The sequence below is a fragment of the Sus scrofa genome, unplaced genomic scaffold (genome assembly GCF_000003025.6).
Source record: "Sus scrofa isolate TJ Tabasco breed Duroc unplaced genomic scaffold, Sscrofa11.1 Contig2094, whole genome shotgun sequence".
NCBI lineage: Eukaryota > Metazoa > Chordata > Mammalia > Artiodactyla > Suidae > Sus > Sus scrofa.
Genome location: NW_018085018.1, coordinates 413,240 through 435,756, shown reverse-complemented (window position 1 = coordinate 435,756; position 22,517 = coordinate 413,240). Strand labels below are relative to the sequence as shown.

At 42.1% G+C, this 22,517-nt stretch overlaps 1 protein-coding gene across 1 annotated transcript; it reads left to right on the top strand.

Moving 5' to 3' along the window:
- The first annotated feature begins 6,478 nt into the window (after positions 1–6,478).
- Positions 6,479–16,783, top strand: METTL7A (methyltransferase like 7A). Its single transcript, XM_021081719.1, is given in 3 exon segments — positions 6,479–7,056; positions 7,059–7,354; positions 15,622–16,783. Coding segments are annotated over 3 exon segments (732 nt in total). The 5' UTR covers positions 6,479–6,857; the 3' UTR covers positions 15,859–16,783.
- The last annotated feature ends 5,734 nt before the right edge of the window (positions 16,784–22,517 follow it).

Sequence of the window (22,517 nt, the reverse complement as noted above, 5' to 3'; positions counted from 1 at the left end):
CTAACATGTTCATCGGATCATATCTCAGTTTAGTTCTCAATCTTCCATATCTCAGTTCACGTTCAAAATCAAATCCGAGTCCCTAGTAAATTACCGCCCTTGGTATCCATCTCTGTGGCTCACTCTTCTCGCTCTGACTCACTGCGGTCCAGTGATATGATGTGGTGTGATGTGTCAGATATTAATAAGAGTGATGAAGAAAGCTAAAGCAGAGGCAGGAGGCTCAAAGTGGTGAGGATACCATTTTCCACAGGATGACTTCTCTAAGGAGGTGACCTGTGAGCTGAAACCGAAAAGAATCGAGGGAGTGAATCCAGCAAAACGCCTGCTGTTCAGCTGCTGTAACAAACTTGATGGTTTAATCAAAACGAACGTATTTTCTTGCAGTTCTGGCACTTAGAAGTCTGATACAGGTCTCCCTCTTCAAAGCCAGCAATGTGACATCACTCAGACTTTTTTCCCATCTTCATGTCCTCCTCTGTGATTGAAGTTGGGAAGGGTCTCCACTTTTAAGGATTCACGTGATTAGATTGAGCCAACTCGGATAATCCTCTTATCTCAAAGTATGTGCCGTTAAGTCACTTTTTTTTTTTTTTTTTTTTTTGCTTTTTATGGCCACACCCATGGAGGTTCTCAGGCTAGGTGTCAAATAGGAGCTACAGCTGCTGGCCTATGGCATATCCACAGCAACGCCAGATCCAAGCCACATCTCTGACCTGCACTACAGCTCACCGCAACACTGGATCCCAAACCCCTGAGCGAAGCCAGGGATCGAACACGCAACCCCGTGGTTCCTAGTTGGATTTGTTTCTGCTGCGGTACAATAGGAACTCCTGTTAATCAAATCTTTAAAATCCATTTCTGCTGCGTGAAATAACAAATCTGTAGGTTCCTGATATTAGAGGCTGGACATCTTCAAAAGCTATCATTCCACCGGCCATACCATATGCATTCTTCCACTCTAGAAACAATATTTATTTTTAAGCATATTCAAGTCTACTTTATATGTTGTAAACTTTTTTTTTCCTTTGGCTGTGCCCACAGCATGCAGAGGTTCCTAGGCCAGGGATTGAACCCAAAGCACAGTAGTGACAATGCCAAATCCTTAACCACTAGGCCAACAGGGAACTCCATATATGCTGTAAATTTTTTACAATTTTTTTTTTATAAGGGTGCCGGTTTTTTTTGCTTTTCCCTTTTTTTTTTTTTTTTTTTTTTTTTGGTCTTTTTAGGGCTGCACCTGTGGCATATGCAAGTTCCCAGGCTAGGAATCAAATTGGAGCGGGAGCTGCCGGCCTATGCCACAGCCACACTAGATCCTTAACCCACTGAGTGAGGCCAGGGATCAAACCCACATCCTTATGAATACTAGTCAGGTTCATTACCACTGAGCCACCATGGGAACTCCAAGGGCACACTTATCTTAATACAAAAGCTATTGTGTTTTTTTTTACTATTACTATGATTGTTTCTATTACCTCCTCTAACTGGTTTTCATGGCTATCTACTGTGTTATGAGTTTAGCATTAATTCAAGGAGTTCTTCAGTTTGTCATCCTAGGCCTTATAGTTCTCTAGTCACTGACAAAGATAAGTTTGTCTAGTAGTTATATTCTTTTTGGTCAGCTATACTTTATTTGGCCACACTATCTAGAACAATTATAATAATGCTGATGGTGAGAATGCTTGGGAATATGCCTCTTTAGAGAAATTACTAAGTATGAGGTTAGCATTCAGTGTAAGATATTCTTTGTCAAATTACAGAACAACCCTACAGTTTTTAAAGGGAGCAAATATTGGATTTTCTAGGATGCCTTTTGACTATCCATTCATTTGAGCAGAGTTTTCAAAGTTCCTAGTGACTGAAGGTATTAATTGTTTTCAAAAGAAAAGTAATTAAACCAGAGTCCCAGTTGTTTGGAATTTTTCAAAAACTTTTTTTTAGTATAAAATATACACATGTAGCAAAAATTGCCTAAAACATATGTACAGCTTGAGGAATTATTATGAAGTGAATATGCATGTACCTACTACCTCAGTCAAGAAATAGACCTTTGCCAGAACTCTGGAAGCCTTCTGAGTTTCCCTTCTACATCAAAACACCTTCATAAACCCTGACTAATGGCAATTATTGCCTTGTTTTATAATTTCATATTTTTCTGTATAAAATTAATATGGTATGAATATTATAGCTTCATTATATATAGTGTATACATACACTATATAATGAACATATAATATAATATTCATTACATGTTCATACACTATATATAATGAACACATAATATTCATACCATATATAACTAATGAATGAACATCATATATATTTAAAATGCATGCATACTGGAGCACTATCATTTCTTTTCTTTTTTTTTTTTTTTTTTTTTGCTTTTTAGGGCTGCACTCATGCCATATGAAGATTCCCAGGTTAGGGGTCCAATCAGAGCTACAGCTGCCTGCCACAGCCACAGCAGATCCGAGCCACACCTGTGACCTACACCACTGCTCACAGCGACACAGATCCTTAACCCCACAGAGCGAGGCCAGGGATAGAACCCGCAACCTCATGGTTCCTAGTCGGGATTCGTTTCCACTGGCCACAACGGGAACTGCCTGGAACACTATCATTTCAGTTCTCCTGTTTTGAACTTTGCATGAATGGAATCATTAATTAGGTACTCTTTAGTGTCTGGTTTTCTTCACTCAAGATCACACTGTCACCTTTGCTGGATGTTAAGAGTTAACTCATTACTCTAAAAACTGGTAAAGTATAGGAAAAGAATCAAGCATTTGTACTTCTTTTCCTGAACAAACTGCAGTTTGCAGAGTAACCAAACTGTTGGTAAGGGAAAGTTTTATTTATACAGGTATTTTAATTAATAAGGAAAACTGAAGGAGTTCTCTGGTGGTCCAGCAGTTAGGATTTGGTGCTTTCACCACTGTAGCACAGGTTCAACCCCTGGTCTGGGGAATTGAGATCCCACATCAAGCCACTGTACGCTGTGGCCAAAAAAAAAAAAAAAATTAAAAGAAAAATGATAAAACATTATTATTCAGTCTCTAAATAAAATAATGGATCTAGACAGTGATCACTGGTAGCTAGTAAAACCATTAGGAAGTTCAGTGGAGAACTTTTTCATTGATGGATCCAGTTGCCAATACCAGAACAGAGTGATCAATCTTTTATTTTTTGGCCACGCCCATGGCAGGTGCAAGTTCCCAGGCCAGGGGTCAAACTTGAGCCACTGCAGTGACAATGCCTGATCCTTAACCCACTGTGCCACAAGGGAACTCCCACAGTGATCAATCTTAACATCAAAAAGAAAAGTGGCACAGCAACTAAATATATAAAACAAATATTAACAGACCTAAAGGGAGAAATAGACACCAATATAACAATAGCAGGGGGACTTTCACACCCAACTTTCATCAATGGATAGATCATCCAGACAAGAAAGCAACAAGGAAACATCAACACATTAGACCAAATGGACTTAAGAAACACATATAGAACATCCCATCCAAAAGCAATAAATACTTATTCTTCTCAAGTACACATGGAACATTCTTCAGGAGAGATTTATATGTTAGACCACAAAACAAGTCTTAGTACATTTAAGAAGGCTAAAAGCATAGCAAGTACCTCTTCCATTCACAACGTTATCAAACCAGCTATTAACTGCAAGAAAACGGGAAAATTCACAAACATGCAGGGATTAAAAAACATGCTACTGAACAACCCAAGAGTTAATGAAGAGACTTCAAAAGAGAAATAAAAAATACCTTGAGACAAATGAAAATGGAAATGCAACTTACCAAAAGTCACGGATACACCAAGAACAATTCTAAAAGGCAAGTTCATGATAGATGCCTGCCCTCAAGAAACAAGAAAATTTGCAAATAAACAATCTAATTTAATACCTCAAGAAACTAGACAAAGAAGACTAAAGCCCAAAGTTAGTACAAGGAAGGAAATAACAAAGTGGAAATAAATGAAATAGAGACTAAAAAGACAATATAAAAGATCAATGAAACTAAGAGATGGTTTTTTTGTTTGTTTTTAATTTCTTTTTTTTTTGTCTTTTGCCTTTTTAGGGCCACACCCATGGCATATGGAGGTTCCCGACTAGGGGTCAAATCAGAGCTGTTGCCACCTGCCTAAGCCAGAGCCATGCAATGCCAGATCCGAGCCACATCTGCGACCTACACCACAGCTCATGGCAACGCTGGATCCTGAACCCATCGAGCGAGGCCAGGGATCAAACCCACAACTTCATGGTTCCCAGTCAGATTTGTTTCCGCTGCGCCACAACGGGAACTCCAAGAGATGGTTTTTTGAAAAGACACACAGAAAAACCTTAAGCTAGACTCAGCAAGAAAAAAAGAGAGGACTCAAATAAAAGAGGGGACTTTACAAGTGATACCCCAGAAATACAAATCATCATGAAAGACTATTATGAGCAATTATATGCCAGCAAATTGGTTAACCTAGAAGAAATTAATAAATTCCTAGAAACATACCACCTACCAGACTGAATCATGAAGAAATAGAACATCTAAGCAGACAGATTACTAATAAGGAGATTAAACTCAGTAATCAAAAATCTCCCAACAAGGAAAAGTTCAGGACCAGAGGACTTAGTGAATTCTAGCAAATATTTAGTGAAAAATTAATACCAAGCATTCTCAAACTCTTCCAAGAAACAGAAGGAACACTTCCAAACTCATTACATGGACAGCATTGCCCTAATGCCAAAACCAGACAAGGACGCCACAAGAAAGAATTTCTGTACTTCTAAGGACACTTAAAAATAACTCAAGCCCAGCGTAGGAAAAAATATTTGCAAATTGCATAACTGACACATGACTCAACACTCAGAAGAATTCTCAACACTCAGAAAACAACAATTTTAAAACATTCAAAAGATTTGAAGAGACACTTCAGATAAGATACACAGATGGCAACTAAGCCCATTAAAAATGCTTGCCCTCATTAATCATCAGGGGAATGCGAATTAAAACTACAGTGAGGGAATTCCTGTCGTGGTTCGGTGGAAACGAATCTGACCAGCGTCCATGAGGATGCAGGTTCAATCCCTGGCCTCACTCAGTGGGTTAAGGATCCGGTGTGCAGTGACTGTGATGTAGGCCCGTGGCTACAGCTCCAATTTGACCCCTAGCCTGGGAACTTTCATATGCCGCAAGTACGGCCCTAAAAAGACCAAAAAAAAAAAAAAAAATGCAATGAGAGACCATTGCACACCTTTTAGAATGGCTACAACTAAAAAGACCGCCATACTGAGTGTTGCTGAGGAGGTGGAGCAAATAAATCTCGCCCACACTGCTGGGGGGAATTAAAAGATAGGACAATCACTATGGAAAACCATCTGCCAAAACTGTTTCCTTAAAAAGTAAACATATACCTACCATGAGACTTTTGCAGTCCACTCATAGGATTTATCCAGGAGAAATGAAAGCCCATGTCCACACAAAGCCCTGTATACTAATGTTTACAGAAGCCTTATCTGTAACAGCCAAACACTGGAAACAATCTAAATTAAAGGTTCATCCACAGGGTAACAGATAAACAAATTGTTAAAGATCCACACACTACAGTAATACTTGGCACTAAAATCAATGGATACATGCAACAATATGGATGATTCTCAATTTTCTTGGATGAAAGAAGCCAGACAAAAAAGCACATATTATATGATTCCACATCCACAAAATTCTAGGAAATGTACAATAGCCTCCAGTGACAGAAAACACATCAGCAGTGGCCTTGGGGTGGGAGCATGGGTAGGAGAGAGTACAAAGAGGCAGGAGGTATTTTGGGTGGGGATAGATGAGTTCGTGGTCTTGATTGAAGCAATGATTTCACCGGTGTGTGCATATGTCAAAACTTAAACCACACGATTTAAATATGTATAGTTTATCGCAGGTCAAGTCCACCTCAAAAAAAGCTGTTCAAATAGAATACACATATGTATAAAATATGTGTCGAGGATTAACAAATAATGAAACAACAGGACCCTCCCTGTATCCATCACCTGGTTTTAAAAAAGGAAACATGACCACTATTTTTCAAAATTTCAATGTTCCCTGACCACCCTAAAGCCCAGGCTTTCTTGTTAAAAATAGCTCGCTGTTTGAAACTGTTTTCTAACTACTCTAGGCTCCCAAAGGTGAATATTCTGGAGACTACTTTTTGTCCATTAGCTCAGTAACTGGTATGTGGGCACAGCTTGAAGGCGAAACTGGCCCTTTAAAAGATGGGCAGATGTGTATACACATCTGAGAGCCTCTGGCCAGAATGCAAAAGGGAAAATTCCCGTTAACGGTGGCCAGACAGGCCTGTCCTTTCACTTTTCTCTTTAAAAAAGCGGCAGGGCTGGGAGGGAGGAAGGGGCACGCTGTTGTAAAGGCACTTTGGCAATGGCCTTCGCTACGACTTCGCCAGGCTCCGCCCACGGACGTTTTCCTATCAGCGGTCATTGGAGAACTGAGCCGGGTGGAAGCCACTGCGCATTTAAAACTCCAGCAGGAAACTAAGCAGCGGTTTCCAAGTAGGAATCGATTTATAAGAGATCGCAATCAGCTTTCCTTCTAAGGAAAGGCTGGGAAACTCATTTGGCTTCATGAAACGTAAGCTATGAGGCACCTTTGGCCAAATATCTATTAATTAGGCGAAACAGGCCTTTTGTCCAAGATTTGTTTTCGGCTGCGTCTTTCCAGCACGACCAGTTCTTCTTTCCTCAGCGGCTGATTGGCTCTGGAGTGTGGCCAGAAGCCTACTTCCTGCAATTAAAGGAGTCAGGTCTACAACCACTGACCTGCTTATTTCTCTTCAGAGGGATGGCGCTTACCATCTTTGTCCTCCAGCTAGCCCTCCGCATCCTGGCATTTCCCATGTACCTGCTGGACTTTCTGGGCGTGTGGAGCTGGATGTGCAAAAAATGGTTTCCCTACTTCTTGGTGAGGTTCAGTGTGATGTACAACAGAGACATGGCGAGCAAGAAGCGGGAGCTCTTCAGCAACCTGCAGGAGTTCACTGGCCCTCTGGGAAGCTCTCCCTGCTAGAGCTGGGCTGCGGCACTGGGACCAACTTCAAGTTCTACCCCCCCGGATGCCGGGTGGCCTGTATTGATCCCAACCCCAACTTTGAGAGGTTCTTGATCAAGAGCATTGCCGAGAACCGACACCTGCAGTTTGAGCGCTTCGTGGTGTCGACCGGGGAGGACATGCACCAGGTGGCGGACGGCTCCGTGGATGTGGTGGTTTGCACCCTGGTCCTGTGTTCCGTGAAGAATCAGGATCGGGTCCTCCAGGAAGTGTGCAGAGTGCTGAGACCAGTGAGTGTGGGGGATGAGGGGGGCTGGTTGGTAGCAACCACTATCATATCAAGGGCAGTCCCTACCCATTTCAGGTAGATCAAACGCCCTAACGTAAGTAAAACTACTCAGAAGACACTAATGAATTTTCTTTAAATCTTAGAGTGAAAAAGAAGCTATAAAGGAAGTATAATACATTAATACATAAAATCTTAGAACTGCTTCAGAGGAAAAAAAGAAAACTATAAACAAAGTACAAAAAAGTTTGGAAAAAAAATATTTGTCAGGGATGATGGATAGAGAGGATTAATTTCCTTCATATTACAATATTACAAATCAATCAGGTCTGCAGGATTCTAAAATCAATTTTTCAAAAGAAAAATAAGCAAAGCACAGGAACAGAAATAAAGAAAAATAGCCAGTATATGATTTAAATGTTTAGTCTTGCAATTAAAGAACAAATTAGAGAAAGAGATCAGTTATAGGTGGAATCTTAAAAATAAACAAATTATATAATGAAATAGAAACAGACTCAAAGATAGAGAATAAACTAGGGGTTACAGTTGGGGGGAAGGGAAGGGAGAGGGGGCAAGATAAGGGTATGGAATTAAGAGATACAAACTACTACATTAAAATAAATAAGCAACCAGGCTATATTCTACAGTGCAGGGAAATAGAGCCATTATTTTGTGATAACTTTAAATGGAGTATAGTCTATAAAAAGTCTGAATCACTATGTTGTACACCTATAACTAATATACTGCAAATCAACTATACTTCAGTTAAAAAGAAATTAAAGCAAGATAACTATTTTTCATTACTGTACTGACAGACTTTTAAGGTCAATATGGTGTTGGGGTGAGTCTGGGAGACTGGATACCCTAACTGGAGGAAATGCCCTCTTTGGACGGCAATTTGATCATATCAAATTTTAAAGGACACGTACTTGTTCATCCAATAGGGACTTATCCTATAGCTGTACGGCGCAAATATGCAAAAACTTATTCATGAGTAAAAATATTCATTATGGTATTTGTAATACCACAAACTGGAAAACACCTAAACATCCATCAATAGGAGGCTGTTAAACAAATTGTCACAGAATATGAAGAGATTCTAGGAGTTCCCGTCGTGGCTCAGTGGTTAGCGAACCCAACTAGCATCTATGAGGACACAGGTTCGATCCCTGGCCTCACTCAGTGGATTAAGGATCTGGCGTTGCTGTGAGCTGTGTATAGGTCGCAGACATGGCTTGGATCCTGTGTTGCTGTGGCTGTGGTGTAGGCCAGCAGCTTCAGCTCCGATTGGATCCCTAGCCTGGGAACCTCCATATGCCGCAGGTGAGGCCCTAAAAAGACAAAAGACCAAAAAAAAAAAAAAAGAAAGAAAGAAAGAAAGAAATTCTGTGCTGATATGAGAAACACCCTCAAGAGATAATGTAAAATTTTCAAAAGCCACGAAAGCATAGAACATTATGTAGAAATTAGTCCATTTGTTGGGGAGAGGAATATACCTATGCAAGTATTTATATTAATAGGAATGACAGACAAGAAACTATTACCAGTGGTTCCCTCTTGGGAAGAGAATTAGATGAGAAGGAACAATTACCTTTCACTTTATACCTTTCTGTACAGTGTGAAATTCTTTATAATACCTGTATGTAATTTTCATGTTACCTTTATTGTTTGTTTAAAAACTAGCCTAAACTAGTTTTATTCCAAACATAGTTGAATGTAAATCAGGTGTGGATACCTTGACATTTGAATTTACTCTTCCAGGAGAAAAGGATGTTCTGTGATTGCAGTTTTCTTTTCTTTCTTTTTTTCTTTTGCTTTTTAGGGCCACACCTACAGCATATGGAGGTTCCCAGACCAGGGGTCCAATCGGAGCTACAACTGCTGGCCTACACCACAGCCACAGCAACACAAGATCCCAGCCGACTCTGCAACCTACACCACGGCTCACGGCAACACCAGATCCTTAACCCACTGAGCGAGGCCAGGGATTGAACCCGCAACCTCATGGTTCCTAGTCGGATTCATTTCCGCTGCACAATGATGGGAACTCCATCAGTTTTATTTTCTAATAGAGAAAGTTCCTCAGGAAGAAAAGGACTTGGAGACAGTATTTAGAGGCAATAATATACAGTCATCCCTTGGTATCCTCAGGGAACCCCCCCCCAGATGCCGTATCTGCTTGAGTCTCATATAAAATGATGGAGTATCTGCATATAACATATGCACCTCCTCCCACATATCTTAAATCCTCTCTAGATTACTTATAATAAATACCTAATACAATATAAATGCTATGTAAAGACTTGCCAGCATGGAGTTCCTGTCCGTGGCTCAGCAGTTAACAAACCCACCTAGTATCCATGAGGACGCAGGTTCGATCCCTGGCCTGGATCAGTGGGTTAAGGGACTGGCATTGTTGTGAGCTGGGGTGTAGGTCACAGGTGCGGCTTGGATCCCACATTGCTGTGGCTATGGTGTAGGCCGGCAGCAACAGCTCTGATTGGACCCCTAGCCTGGGAACCTTCATATGTCGCAGGTGCAGCTCTAAATAGACCAAAAAAAAAAAAAAAAAAGTCTTGCCAGCATGTAAAAAGATTAAGTTGGGCTTTTTGGAAACTTCTGGACTTTTTTTCTTCTTTTTAGGGCCAAACCCACAGCATTTGGAAGTTCCCAGGCTAGGGGTCGAATGGGAGCTACACCTGCCGGCCTCTACCATGGCAGCACCAGATCCAAGCCGCATCTTCAACTTACAGCTTGTGGCAACGCCAGATCCTCAACCCACTGTGCGAGGCCATGGATTTTTAATCAGATTTGCAACCTACTGAGCCACAACAGGGAACTCCTGGATTTTTTTTTTTTTTTCCTCCAAATATTCTCAATCTGCACTTGGTTGAGTATGTGGAAGCCGTGGATACTGAGGGCTGACTATAATTTGTCTCTGGCTCAAAGATAGGCCAGTATCAAAGCAGTAAACAAAACAGGTCTGATTCTAATACCCAACTCCTGGGTCCTTATGTCCTAAGACTGGGCAATAACTGGGCACAGCTAGGAGATGTTTTGCTCGCAATGTCACTAATCTCATAACATCTCTGCAAAGTAAATACTGATCATCTCTATTTTAAGCACTGAGAGTCATAGTCTTGGCCGTCTTCCTTAGCTCCCGCAAAGCACCTACTCTCTGCTGAATAGAACCAGGAGCTTCACAACGCTCTTATTAAGCCCTCACATCAGCCAGTATTGTCCTCATCACGGGTTGGGAAAACAGACTCAGAAGAGTTAAGAAACTTATCCCAAATTGCATGGCAAGTAGGTCCAACCTTAAGGTACATATTCTTATTTTATTTTATTATTATTATTATTTTTTTTTTTTTTTTTTTTTTTTTGCCTCTTCTAGGACCACTTCCTACGGCATATGGAGGTTCCCAGGCTAGGGGTCTAATCGGAGCTGTAGCTGCCAGCCTATACCAGAGCCACAGCAACGCGAGGGATCCCAGCTGTGTCTGCAACCCACACCACAGCTCACGGCAACGCCGGATCCTTAACCCACTGAGCAAGGCCAGGGATCAAACCCGCAACTCATGGTTCCTAGTTGGATTCATTAACCACCAAGCCACAACGGGAATTCCAAGGTACATATTCTTATTGCCGTCCCACAGAGCTTGTCACTAGGGCTTTTTTCTCCCCAACTTCAATATTACTACCACTTTGCTAGCTGTTCTTTGGCTGCCCATTCCTAAACAATGGAGAGTTTTTTGGGCTCTCATTTCCCTTATATATACCCCTCAGCAATCACATGTGCCCCCCAAATTTTCTTTCTTTTTTTCTTTCTTTCTTCCTTTCTTTCCTTCTTTCTTTCTTTCCTTCCTTCCTTCTTTCCTTCTTTTTTCTTTCTTTCTTTCTTTTCCTCCTTCCTTCCTTCCTTCTTTCCTTCTTTTTTTTTCTTTCTTTCTTTTCCTCCTTCCTTCCCTTCCTTCTTTCTTTCTTTCCTTCCTTCCTTCTCTTTGTCTCTTCTCTCTTTCTTTCTTGGCTTTACCAGAGGCGTATGGAAGTTCCCAGGCTAGGGGTCAAACTGGAGCTACAGCTGTTGGTCTACGCCACATCCACAGCCACAAGGGACCTGAGCCATATCTGTGACCTACACCACAGCTCACAGCAATGCTGGATCCCCAACCTCCTGAGTGAGGTCAGGGATCAAACCTGCATCCTCATGGATACTAGTCAGATTCATTTCTGCTGCGCCACAACGGGAACTCCCGTGCCGCCAATTTTTCAATTACCATGCATACAAAAATGATTTCCGAATCTTTTTTTTTTTTTTTTTTTTTTGTCTTTTTGCTATTTCTTTGGGCCGTTCCTATGGCATATGGAGGTTCCCAGGCTAGGGGTCTAATCGGAGCTGTAGCCGCTGGCCTAGCAAGAGCCACAGCAACGCAGGATCCGAGCCAAGTCTGCAACCTACACCACAGCTCACGGCAACGCCAGATCGTCAACCCACTGAGCAAGGGCAGGGACCGAACCTGCAACCTCATGGTTCCTAGTGGGATTCGTTATCCACTGCGCCATGACAGAACTCCTGGTTTCCGAATCTTAATATCAAGCTCAGATCTCTCTTTCAATCTCAAACTTTGGTATCCAGCTGTCTGCTCAACAGTCACCTGAATGGGTAACAGGCATCTCTGGCTTAACCTGTGTAACCCAGAGAGCATCATCGACCTCCCCAGACCCGTGTCTCCTCTTTTCTCTCCTGTCCTATTCTGTGGAACTGTTTTCTTCAACTGGAAAATTGTCATTGTATTGTCACTGCAGCAGCTTGGGACACTGCTGTGGCATGGATTCGATCCCTGGCCTGGGAACTTCCACATACACCAGGCAGAGCCAAAAAAAAAAAAAAAAAAAAAAGTAAAAGACATGGTTATTTAGTCTCAGGCAGCACCTGGTATAGATTCAGACTCCCACAGGCTTGCAAAGTAGAGCCTAAGAACAATTTTTAGATCAATTTAAAATATTTTTTACATAAAAAAATTTTTAAATTTTTAATTGCAAAAAGACAAACTACAAAGTAGAGAAAACATGTGTAGTATACATAGTCTAATTATACTAAAAGCCCTTACTAATCAGTAGGAAAAAACCAACAGCCTGTTAGAAAACTGATAATGGACATCAACAGACAAATGAGAAAAGAATAAATCCAAATAACCAATAAGGTTTAATAAAAGATGTTAAGGTTAAGAATGTTGGAGTTCCCATCGTGGCGCAGTGGTTAATGAATCCAACTGGGAACCATGAGGCTGAGGGTTCAGATCCTGGCCTTGCTCAGTGGGTTAAGGATTTGGTGTTGCCATGAGCTGTGGTGTAGGTCACAGACGTGGCTTGGATCCTGCATTGCTGTGGCTGTGGCATAGGCAGGGCGGCTATAGCTCCAATTAGGCCCCTAGCCTGGGAACCTCCATATGCTGCAGGCGCGGCCCTAGAAAAGGCAAAAAAAAAAAAAAAAAGAATGTTAAAGATGTGCATATTATTAAGAATGAAATACCACTGACAAATACAGAGGGGAAAAAAAGAGTACTGATGAAAGTTTTTTTGGCATTGGGCACTCATATCTATTGCTAGTAAGAATGCAAACTGCTACAACTTTTCCAAAGGGCAATTTGACAATTGTGCCAAGAGCTTTAAAAAGGCACATCCCTATCAAATTACCAATGACATTTTTTCACTGAACTAGAACAAAAGTTTTTTTTAATTTGTATGGAAACTTACCCTGAATAGCCACAGTAATACTGAGAAAGAAAGATGGAGCGGGGAGACTCAGGCTCCCTAACTTCAGACTATACTACAAAGCTATAGCCATCAAAACAGTATAGTACTGGTACAAAAAAACAAATATAAATCAATGGAAAAGGACAGAAAACCATGCACCAATAGTCAATTAATGCCCAACAAAGGAAGAAAGAACATACAATGGATCAAAGAAAGTCTCTTCCATAAGTAGTGCTGAGAGAAGTGGACAGCTATATGTAAAAGAATGAAATTAGAACATTCTCTAACATCATACACAAAAATAAACTCAAAATGGATTTTAAGATCAGACACTATAAAACTCCTAGAAGAAAATACAGACAGAACACTTGGACATAAATTTTAGATCTGCCTCCTAGAGAAATGAAAATAAAAACAAGAATAAACAAACGGGACCTAAATACAGTTAAAAGCTTTTGCAGAGCAAAGGAAACCGTTAAAAAAATGAAAACCCACAGGTTGGGAGAAAATATCTGCAAACAAAGCAACTGACAAGGGATTAATCTCCAAAATATACAAACATTTCACATAATTCAATACCAAAAAACAAACAACCCAATCAAAAAATGAGAAGACCTAAATACACATTTCTCCAAAGAAGACATACAGATGGCCAATAGGCACAATGAAAAGATGCTCAACATCGCTAATTATTAGAGAAATGCAAATCAAAACTACAATGAGATAACACCTCACACCAGTCAGCATGGCCATGCTTAGTAAGTCTACAAATAACGAATGCTGGAGAGGGTGTGGCAAAAAGGGAACCCTCCTATCCTACACTATTGGTGAGAATGTAAATTGGTACAACTACCATAGAGAATAGTATGGAGATCCCTTAAAAAACTAAAAATAGAACTACCATAAGATCCAGCAATCCCACTCCTGGGTATGTATCTGGAGAAAACCATAGTTCAAAAAGATACGTGCAGCCCAATGTTCACTGAAGCACTCTTTACAATAGTCAAGACATGGAAGGGCATTCCTGTCATGGCTCAGCAGTTAATGAACCCAACTAGTATCCATGAGGACTCAGTTCAATCCCTGGCCTTGCTCAGTGGGTCAAGGATCCAGTGTTGCAGTGAGCTGTGGTGTAGGATGGCAGCTACAGCTCTGACTGGACCCATAGCCTGGGAGCCTCCAAATGCCTCAGGTGTGGCCCTAAAGAGCAAAAAACAAAACAAAACAAAAAAACATGGAAGCAACCTAAATGTCCACTGACAGAGGAATGGATAAAGAAGATATGGTACAAGTGTCCATTGTGGTTCAGCAGTAATGAACCTGACTAGTATCCATAAAGACATGGGTTTGATCCCTGGCCCTACTCAGTGGGTTAAGGATCTAGTGCTGCCATGAGCCACAGTGTAGGTCACAGATGCAGCTCAGATCCTGCATTGCTTTGGCTGTGGTGTAGGCCTGCAGCTGCAGCTCCAATTTGACCCTGAGCCTGGGAACTTCCATATGCTGTAGGTGCGACCCTAAAAAGACAAAGAAATATGGTATATACAATGGAATATTACTCAGCCATAAAAAAGAAGGAAATAATGCCACATGCAGCAACATGGATGGACTTAGAGATGATCATACTAAGTGAAGTTAGTCAAAGACAAATATCATATGATATCACTTATATGTGGAATCTAAAAAAAAAGATACAAATGAACTTATTTACAAAACAGAAACAGACTCACAGACATAGAAAACAAACTTATGGTTCCCAAAGGAGAAAAGGAGGGTGAGAGAGACATAAATTAGGAATTTGGGATTAACATATACACACTACCATATATACCATGGATAACTAACAAAGACCTACTTATAGGGAACTATACTAAATATTCTGTGGGAATGTTTACCTCTCCTAGATAACCTCTGTGGGGAGAGAATATGAAAAATAATGGATATATGTATAACGGAATCACTTTGCTATAACCTGAAAGTAACAAAACACTGTAAATCAAATATACTTCAATACAAAATAAAAAATTAAATTAAAAAAAAAAAAACTTGGTGAGACCATATTGCCAGCCTCTAGAGCCAGTCCACCCAAGTTAAAAACCTGACTCTGACATTTATAAGCTGTATGACCTTGGGTGAATTTTCTATGTGACTCTGTTTCCTCATCTGTAAACACAGGAATGGTAATAATAATATTCACCAAATCAACTTTATTATGAGAATTAAGTGAATTAACACGTGATAGGCATTAAGGATAGGACCTTGCATGCAGTAACTGCTTTCACTTTTACTGATTATTATGTGTTGCTTTTGTGAACAGAAAATAAAGACTGGCAGCTCTGTATAAAATTTGACTGAAGATGATACTATGAACCAAAATGCTGTTGCGATAAATTTGAATTTCTCCATGTCCTCTCAGGAAGTTGGCCTTTGGGGCCCCTGAAATATAATATGTAATCATTTATCACTGTCTTTTCCCAAAACTACAATCCTTGATTTTTTTTTTTCCTTTCTCAGGGAGGAGCTTTTTATTTCATGGAGCATGTAGCAGCAAAGCCATCAAGCTGGATTTCCTTCTGGCAACAGGTCCTGGATCCTGTGTGGCACCTTCTGTTTGATGGGTGCTACCTGAGCCGAGAGAGCTGGAAGGCCCTGGAGCGGGCCAGCTTCTCCACACTGAAGCTGCAGCACTTAGAGGCCCCTCTGCCCTGGGAGCTGGTGCGCCCTCACATCTACGGATATGCCGTGAAATAGCACAAGCAGGGACTTGAGACCTGCACGGCTCAAATAATTACAAGTTTGGGTTTTACATGTTAAAATACTAATCAGGAGATGGGAACCCCCCTCCCTTTTTTTTTTTAGGTAAATCTGCATCTCATCCCTAAAAGTTTATGTTATAACCTACTTAGCCATTTCTGTCGTCTCCCAAAGAATCCAAAACGAAACCAAACAGCAGCTTTGAAAGGAAACAGTGGGCTTTCCTCATCGAGGGCTACCATTGCTTTACTAACGTCACCATTTTTCTGTCTTCTTGAAATTGTTACCTTACGGATTTTCATTTCACCCCCTCTTTGAGAGGTTAGTGCTAATACACAGTTAACTTACTCAAAAGACTTTGAAAGGGGAGATATGAAAAGATCTTAATAATTTACAAAATGAATAAAGAAATACTAACCGGTTGAACATCCAAAGCTAAGGAGCACAGGTTTTTTGGTTTTATTTTCGTTTTTTTGAAAAAGAAATGTGACGCTGCTGTTCTTAGTATCATTGGGCTGGCCTTCAAAGATGTCACACCTAGTGCTGTCCAGCTTTGCTGTGTTTATTGCAGTATTCTACCCGTTTGTTTTCCTACATTCTAGTCTTCCATGCACCTGGAGCATGTGGAGGTTCCCAGGCTACGGGTCGAATCGGAGCTACAGCTGCCAGCCTACACCACAGCCACAGCCACACCAGATCTGAGCCGCATCTGCGACCTACACCACAGCTCACGGCAACGCCAGATCCCTAACCCACTGAGCGAGGCCAGGGATTGAACCCACGTCCTCACAGATACGAGGTCAGGCTCATAACCTGCTAAGCCACAACAGGAACTCCCAAAGGGACTCCTTTAATTATTAAATTAATCACTAAATTCACATATGCTTTAGGACTAGAAATAAAATTAATGGTTTATATCTTTGCTGGCGTGGTTTCATTCTTCTTAATGTTTCTGGGAGGGCTTTCCTTCACTGTGGAAAACTAAGCTATTTGAACATATGGATGTTTCTTTCTTCAGCCAGGTAACTCTAAACACAGCCAGGAGATTTTATAAAAAACAATTTTGGAAGAATCCAAATGGGTTTTGCAAAGTTCAAGTCCAAAGACCCCATGTGTGGAATCCATAGAGCCGAAAGAAAAGCTTATTAGTCTTCTCCCTTGAACATGAAACCAGCTCATGTTACAGCGAGATTACGACACTCATCTGTGGCCTCCTGAGCACTGGAACATGAATACCCTCCTTGTACAGTCTCCCAAAGGTAGGGACTTCCTCAATTTACCCACATCACCATGGGTTAGGTCAGTCTAGGGACTGCGAAATATGAAAAGCCATGGAATGACATGGTGAAATGTCACTGGCACATTGGAAATAAAGGACAAAGGACAAAGAACGAGCAACAGTCTCATCAATGTCTTCTTGTTTAAGCGATGTAGCAAATATTATCCTTGTAGAAAAACGAATAAGTCAAGTTTCTTACATTCCATGAGTTACAGAGAAAGTCTCAGAGCCCGGAATCCCCAAACCACAATACTTGTGTTGACAAGCAGGACTGCCATCCTGCTTTCCTCCTCAGGCCCAAAAAGCACACATCTATGATCATTCCAAGAGCCGAAGGAGGTGACTTAAGCCTATGCAAAATGAAAACAGAAAAAAAGGCAAAACACATCCAATGTATTTTTGGTCCTGTGTTGGTTAGATGCCCAGGATTGTACGTAACAGAACTTAAGGGCTTAAGCAGAAAAAGGAGTCTCCTTGGGAGTTCCCATCGTGGCGCAGTGGTTAACGAATCCGACTAGGAACCATGAGGTTGTGGGTTCGGTCCCTGCCCTTGCTCAGTGGGTTAACGATCCGGCGTTGCCGTGAGCTGTGGTGTAGGTTGCAGACGCGGCTCGGATCCCGCGTTGCTGTGGCTCTGGCGTAGGCCGGTCGCTACAGCTCCGATTCAACCCTTAGCCTGGGAACCTCCATGTGCCGCGGGAGTGGCCCAAGAAATAGCAACAACAACAACAACAAAAAGACAAAAAAATAAAAAATAAAATAAATAAATAAATAAATAAATAAAAAAGAAAAAGGAGTCTCCTGACTCCAAGGAGTGAAAAGCATAGAGGCAGAAAGTTGCCGGTGGCTCAGATCATGTTTTCAGGAGCCAGACAGTGTTTAGGGTCCCATCCGCCCTTCTCTCTATTTCAGGCAGTGAGTCTCTAGAAGGAGAGCCAATCTTCATGCTCCCAGGGCCCAAGGCCAGTTGCAAAGAGCACGTCCAGTTTTGCCAAAACTCCAACCAAAGTTTTAGATTGAGTCTCAACTGGCTCTTATTGACAACACAAGCCCATCCCTGAATCAACCAGTGTTTCAGTGAGATGGTCCTTGAGCTGATGGGCTCAAGGTCAGAGGGCTTCATCACTAGGGCTGAGCACCCCCAGACCATGTATCAAGACCATGAAACAAAAAGGGTGGTGTATCCTCCAAGTGGAAGCAGGGCCTGTGACTGGGAAAAACAGGAACGGATGGTGGGAAAGCGCACAGCTAATGACCATGATGAATACATGGCTGCATTTGGATGAGACCCTCTGTCTGTTTTCCTGCAGTCGATCACATAGGTCGCACAGTGTCACCCTTAGAACACTGGCTTTTCAGTGAGGTAACAGCATGCAATGAGGGAAATAAACAGAAGAACACCAGCTTTGGCATCAAAGGGATCTGGATCAAGTCCTAGCGGTGTCAATCATTGACTATGTGACCTGGGGCAAGTCACTTACCTAAGGTCACTTTCCTCATCTGATAATGGGGACAATGTCTACCTAAGGGTTACTGTGGGAAGTTAATGAAGAGAAGCGTTTGGTGCTTAATAAATGCTGCACTTCATGCGACAAATATTATTGAATGCCTACTGTGTACTCTGCTCTTGGTGCTTGGGCTTAGAGCCCTGAGTAAGCTGGACCTGTTCCCTGCCCTTGCGGTGCACACAGCTGTGATCAGTGCTATGAGGGAGACGCCGAGGCTGCCAGAAGAATGAAATCTGACCCTCTCAGGGGGAGGAGGATCAGAGGCTTCCTTGAGGAAGTGACATCTGAGCTGAATTCCAGAGGATGAATAAACAGTATTTCAGCTTAATGGAACAGGCTGTGTCACAGACAAATAAAAGGAAGAAACACAGTATGTTTAAGGAACTGAAAGAAAGCAGGCAGGGCTGTGTGCACCAGAGCCAGAAGGGCAGATTTTGGAATGGCCACTACTTTCATCAGCTTGTTTCTAATTTTAAAACCCTGGGTCCATGAGCTTATTTATTGCAGAGGCTAACAACAATAACAAAAAACATTAACACTTATTATATTTATATTTCTTACATTCTGTTCCTGACCCCATATTCTCATTGTTTCTTCTGAATTCCCACATATTTCACACTTGAATAGAAAGTGAGGCAAATATTGCATAATAGTTCCTCTTGTACTCTTGACCCTAACATAAGCCTTTTGTCTGGTATTGATTTAGAAAACACAGAATTTAATATAACTGAAATTCAAGACTTGTTTATCTGTTAAGGCAACTGAGGGTATAATGAATCACAGCAGACTGATGTCAACAAAAGCAGAAAAAGAAAACTATGCAATACATGTCACTTTAAATATCTCAGTACTTAAAGCCAAAAACATTCAGAAAATACATGAAAAAAAAAAATAACCAGAATTCCTTGAACTATGGAAACACCAGAGTCTGGGGGCTGAAGTCACGTTAACTCAGAGCAAACAGGAAATGAACAACATTCCCAATTTCGAGTTCATTGGAAAAAAACAGTAATACGCTGATCAAGGAAGGTATTATTTTGTTTCTAAAGGGAACTACTTGGGAACCTGCAGAGAACTACATGGGAACAGGGAAAAAAATCACCATTCAGAATTTAGCATTCTTAAAAGTAAACATCTCTTCCAACCAGGGCTGCAGCCCTCTCAACATTAAAAATGTATCTGACATTGACGCCAACCTTCTCTTTGGAAGGATCCTTTTATTCCATGACTCTGACAGCTAATAATAAAAATTTCCATTTATTATGTGCCTTTTTTTTTTTTTTTTTTTTTTTTTTTGTCTTTTTGCCTTTTCTAGGGCCGCACCCTCTGCATACGGAGGTTCCCAGGCTAGGGATTGAATCGGAGCTGTAGCTGCCTGCTGGCCTACACCACAGCCACAGCAACTCGGGATCCGAGCCGCACCTGCAACCTACATCCCAGGTCACAGCAATGCTGGATCGTTAACCCACTGAGCAAGGCCAGGGATCGAACCCGCAACCTCATGGTTCCTGGTCAGATTCGTTAACCCCTGCGCCACGATGGGAACTCCTTATGTGCCTTCTTTATACTACGGACTTTTACACAATTACTTCATACATGACTCATAACTTTGCAAGGCAGGTAAAATTATCTGCATCTGGCAAAGGAGAAAGCAGACCAGTGGGGGTTCCATCACTTACCCAAGGCCACGGAGTGAGTGGCCACCCTTGGGTTCCCAACAGAGCTCACCTGACTTCCAAGCCCAGGCCTCCCTAAGATGCTGCCCTGCTTCCCAAGGTCTTCTGAATCCTAGTCTCTGCAACTGTTTCCTCCTTCTTCCACTATTTCTCTTGCACGATCCTCCAGGGGCCTATGGTCCATGCCTTGAGAATTTCTTATACTTTTAGGCTGTCAACCACCATCTATGGCAACCTCACACTTCCCCATGCCTTTGATATTTTGAATTTATCGCATCAAAAACAATTCACTCTCCCCTTTCCTGAATGAGCAACACTTTCCAAATTCCTCAAATATCTACGATTATTTCCCAAAGATTAGATAAAGCGATGGCTTCTAGGAAACATACACTGGACTGTTTCAAGAAGCTTCTTTGAGAAATCTCAGCACTCACCAATATCCGCCCATATCTTCGTCCTTTATTCTACATGCCAAACACAATCCTTGGCACGGAGCAGGTGCTCTGAAAGTGTTTGCTGATGGACTGATTAATCATCGAGTCCTGCCTCCTCTTCTACATACTTCTCAATTGGTCCCTTCTACTGCCTTCTACAGCTACCATCTCAGTCTGAGAACTAATGCTTGGATGACCACATGGATGGACTTAGGGGAGATGGCGGGAATGATAAACCATTTATATAGGAACATGCCAGTTATTGCCTGACTCAAGGATACAACAGGGAAGTAGCTCTAAGGTGAAGGGGAGATACTACATCTAGTTATAGTAATACAAAAACCACTCCTTTTGCAACTGATTTAACCTTCTTTGCCCTCTGTCACCCAATCCACCCCGTGGAAAAATAGCTCAGCAAACAACATTCCTGGGGTACAAAGAAGGCGCCTCCTAGGCAAGTACCACTATATAATCCAAGTCATAATCTCTCATGTGAGAAAATGCTTCAAACTGGTCTCCATGCCTCTACCACCCCTTCCAGAGCATGAGCTCATAATTTCCAGAACAGTTTAATTTGGCCATTCCCACAACTCAGAATTACAAAGGTATCGGGGCGGGATCAAGACAGCAGAGGAATAAGACGTAGTGTTCCCCTTAACCCACAAACAAAGAAAAAAAAAAAAACCATCTACATGTAGAATGATTCACATAGAACATCTACTGAACACTAGCAGAAGATCTTAAACCTCCAAAAAGGGCAAGAAACCTTCCACATAACTGGGTAGAACAAAAGGGGAAAAAGAGAGAGAGAGAGAAAGAATCAGGACAGGACTAGCACTCCTGAGAGGGAGCTAGGAAAGAGGAAAGGAACCCACACCTGGAAAGCTTCTGACGGGGAGATCAGCCAAGACAGAGGGACCTCAAAGCCTCAGAGAAAAGCAGAGCAGCTGGACTGAGGAGGGTAAAGCAGAGAAAGAGCCACACCCAGCACGGCATCACCTCTGAGGACACCACAGCCTGAAATGCTGAGACTTAGGTTCTGGAGGTCAGTTCCAAGGAGAGGACTAGGGTTGGCTGTGTGCAGATAGGCTGAGGGACAAGGAGCAGTATGCCAAGGGCTAGGGAGTGGAGCACCACAGCCAAGGGAACCCAGGAGGAGGTCTGGGTCCACAGGAGAAGCAAGGCACTATTATCGGAGGGCAGGAGGAGAAGGGGTGGACTGCCATAGGAGTATATCTCTTGGCACTCCTGCAGACCCTCGGAGGGCAGGGCTATGGTTGGCAAGGTGCCTCTTGCATGGGCTAAGCTGGCAGAAGCAAACGAAGTCATCTCAGACTCCAGAGGTGGCCTTCCACCACTAAGGGTCCAGTCACCTCAGAGGTCAGCAGAGAGGAGGACACTGGAACCAAGTAGCATCCATCGTTGCTCTCACTTCCCTGGGAACACACACTCCCTGCCACTGCCAAACACTCCAGGCACCACATACACTTGCCTGAGAGTCGCTGCTACATCCCACGGCCCTGCAACTAGAAGCAGCCTGTGCCATGGGTCCTTGCCACTGTCAAGGGCCCAGCAACCAGGCATTGGCTATTGGCCCCTGCCCATTGCCTCAATCTCCCTGGAAGTGCAGCACCCTAAAAATAAATAGTAAGTCCTCACAAAATACCCAGGGGCACTCTTGCATATAAATAGCCTTCCAAAACTACAGTAGTTGTTTTCCCTAAACTCACAGAACAAGAAAAATATAAGCAAAATGAAG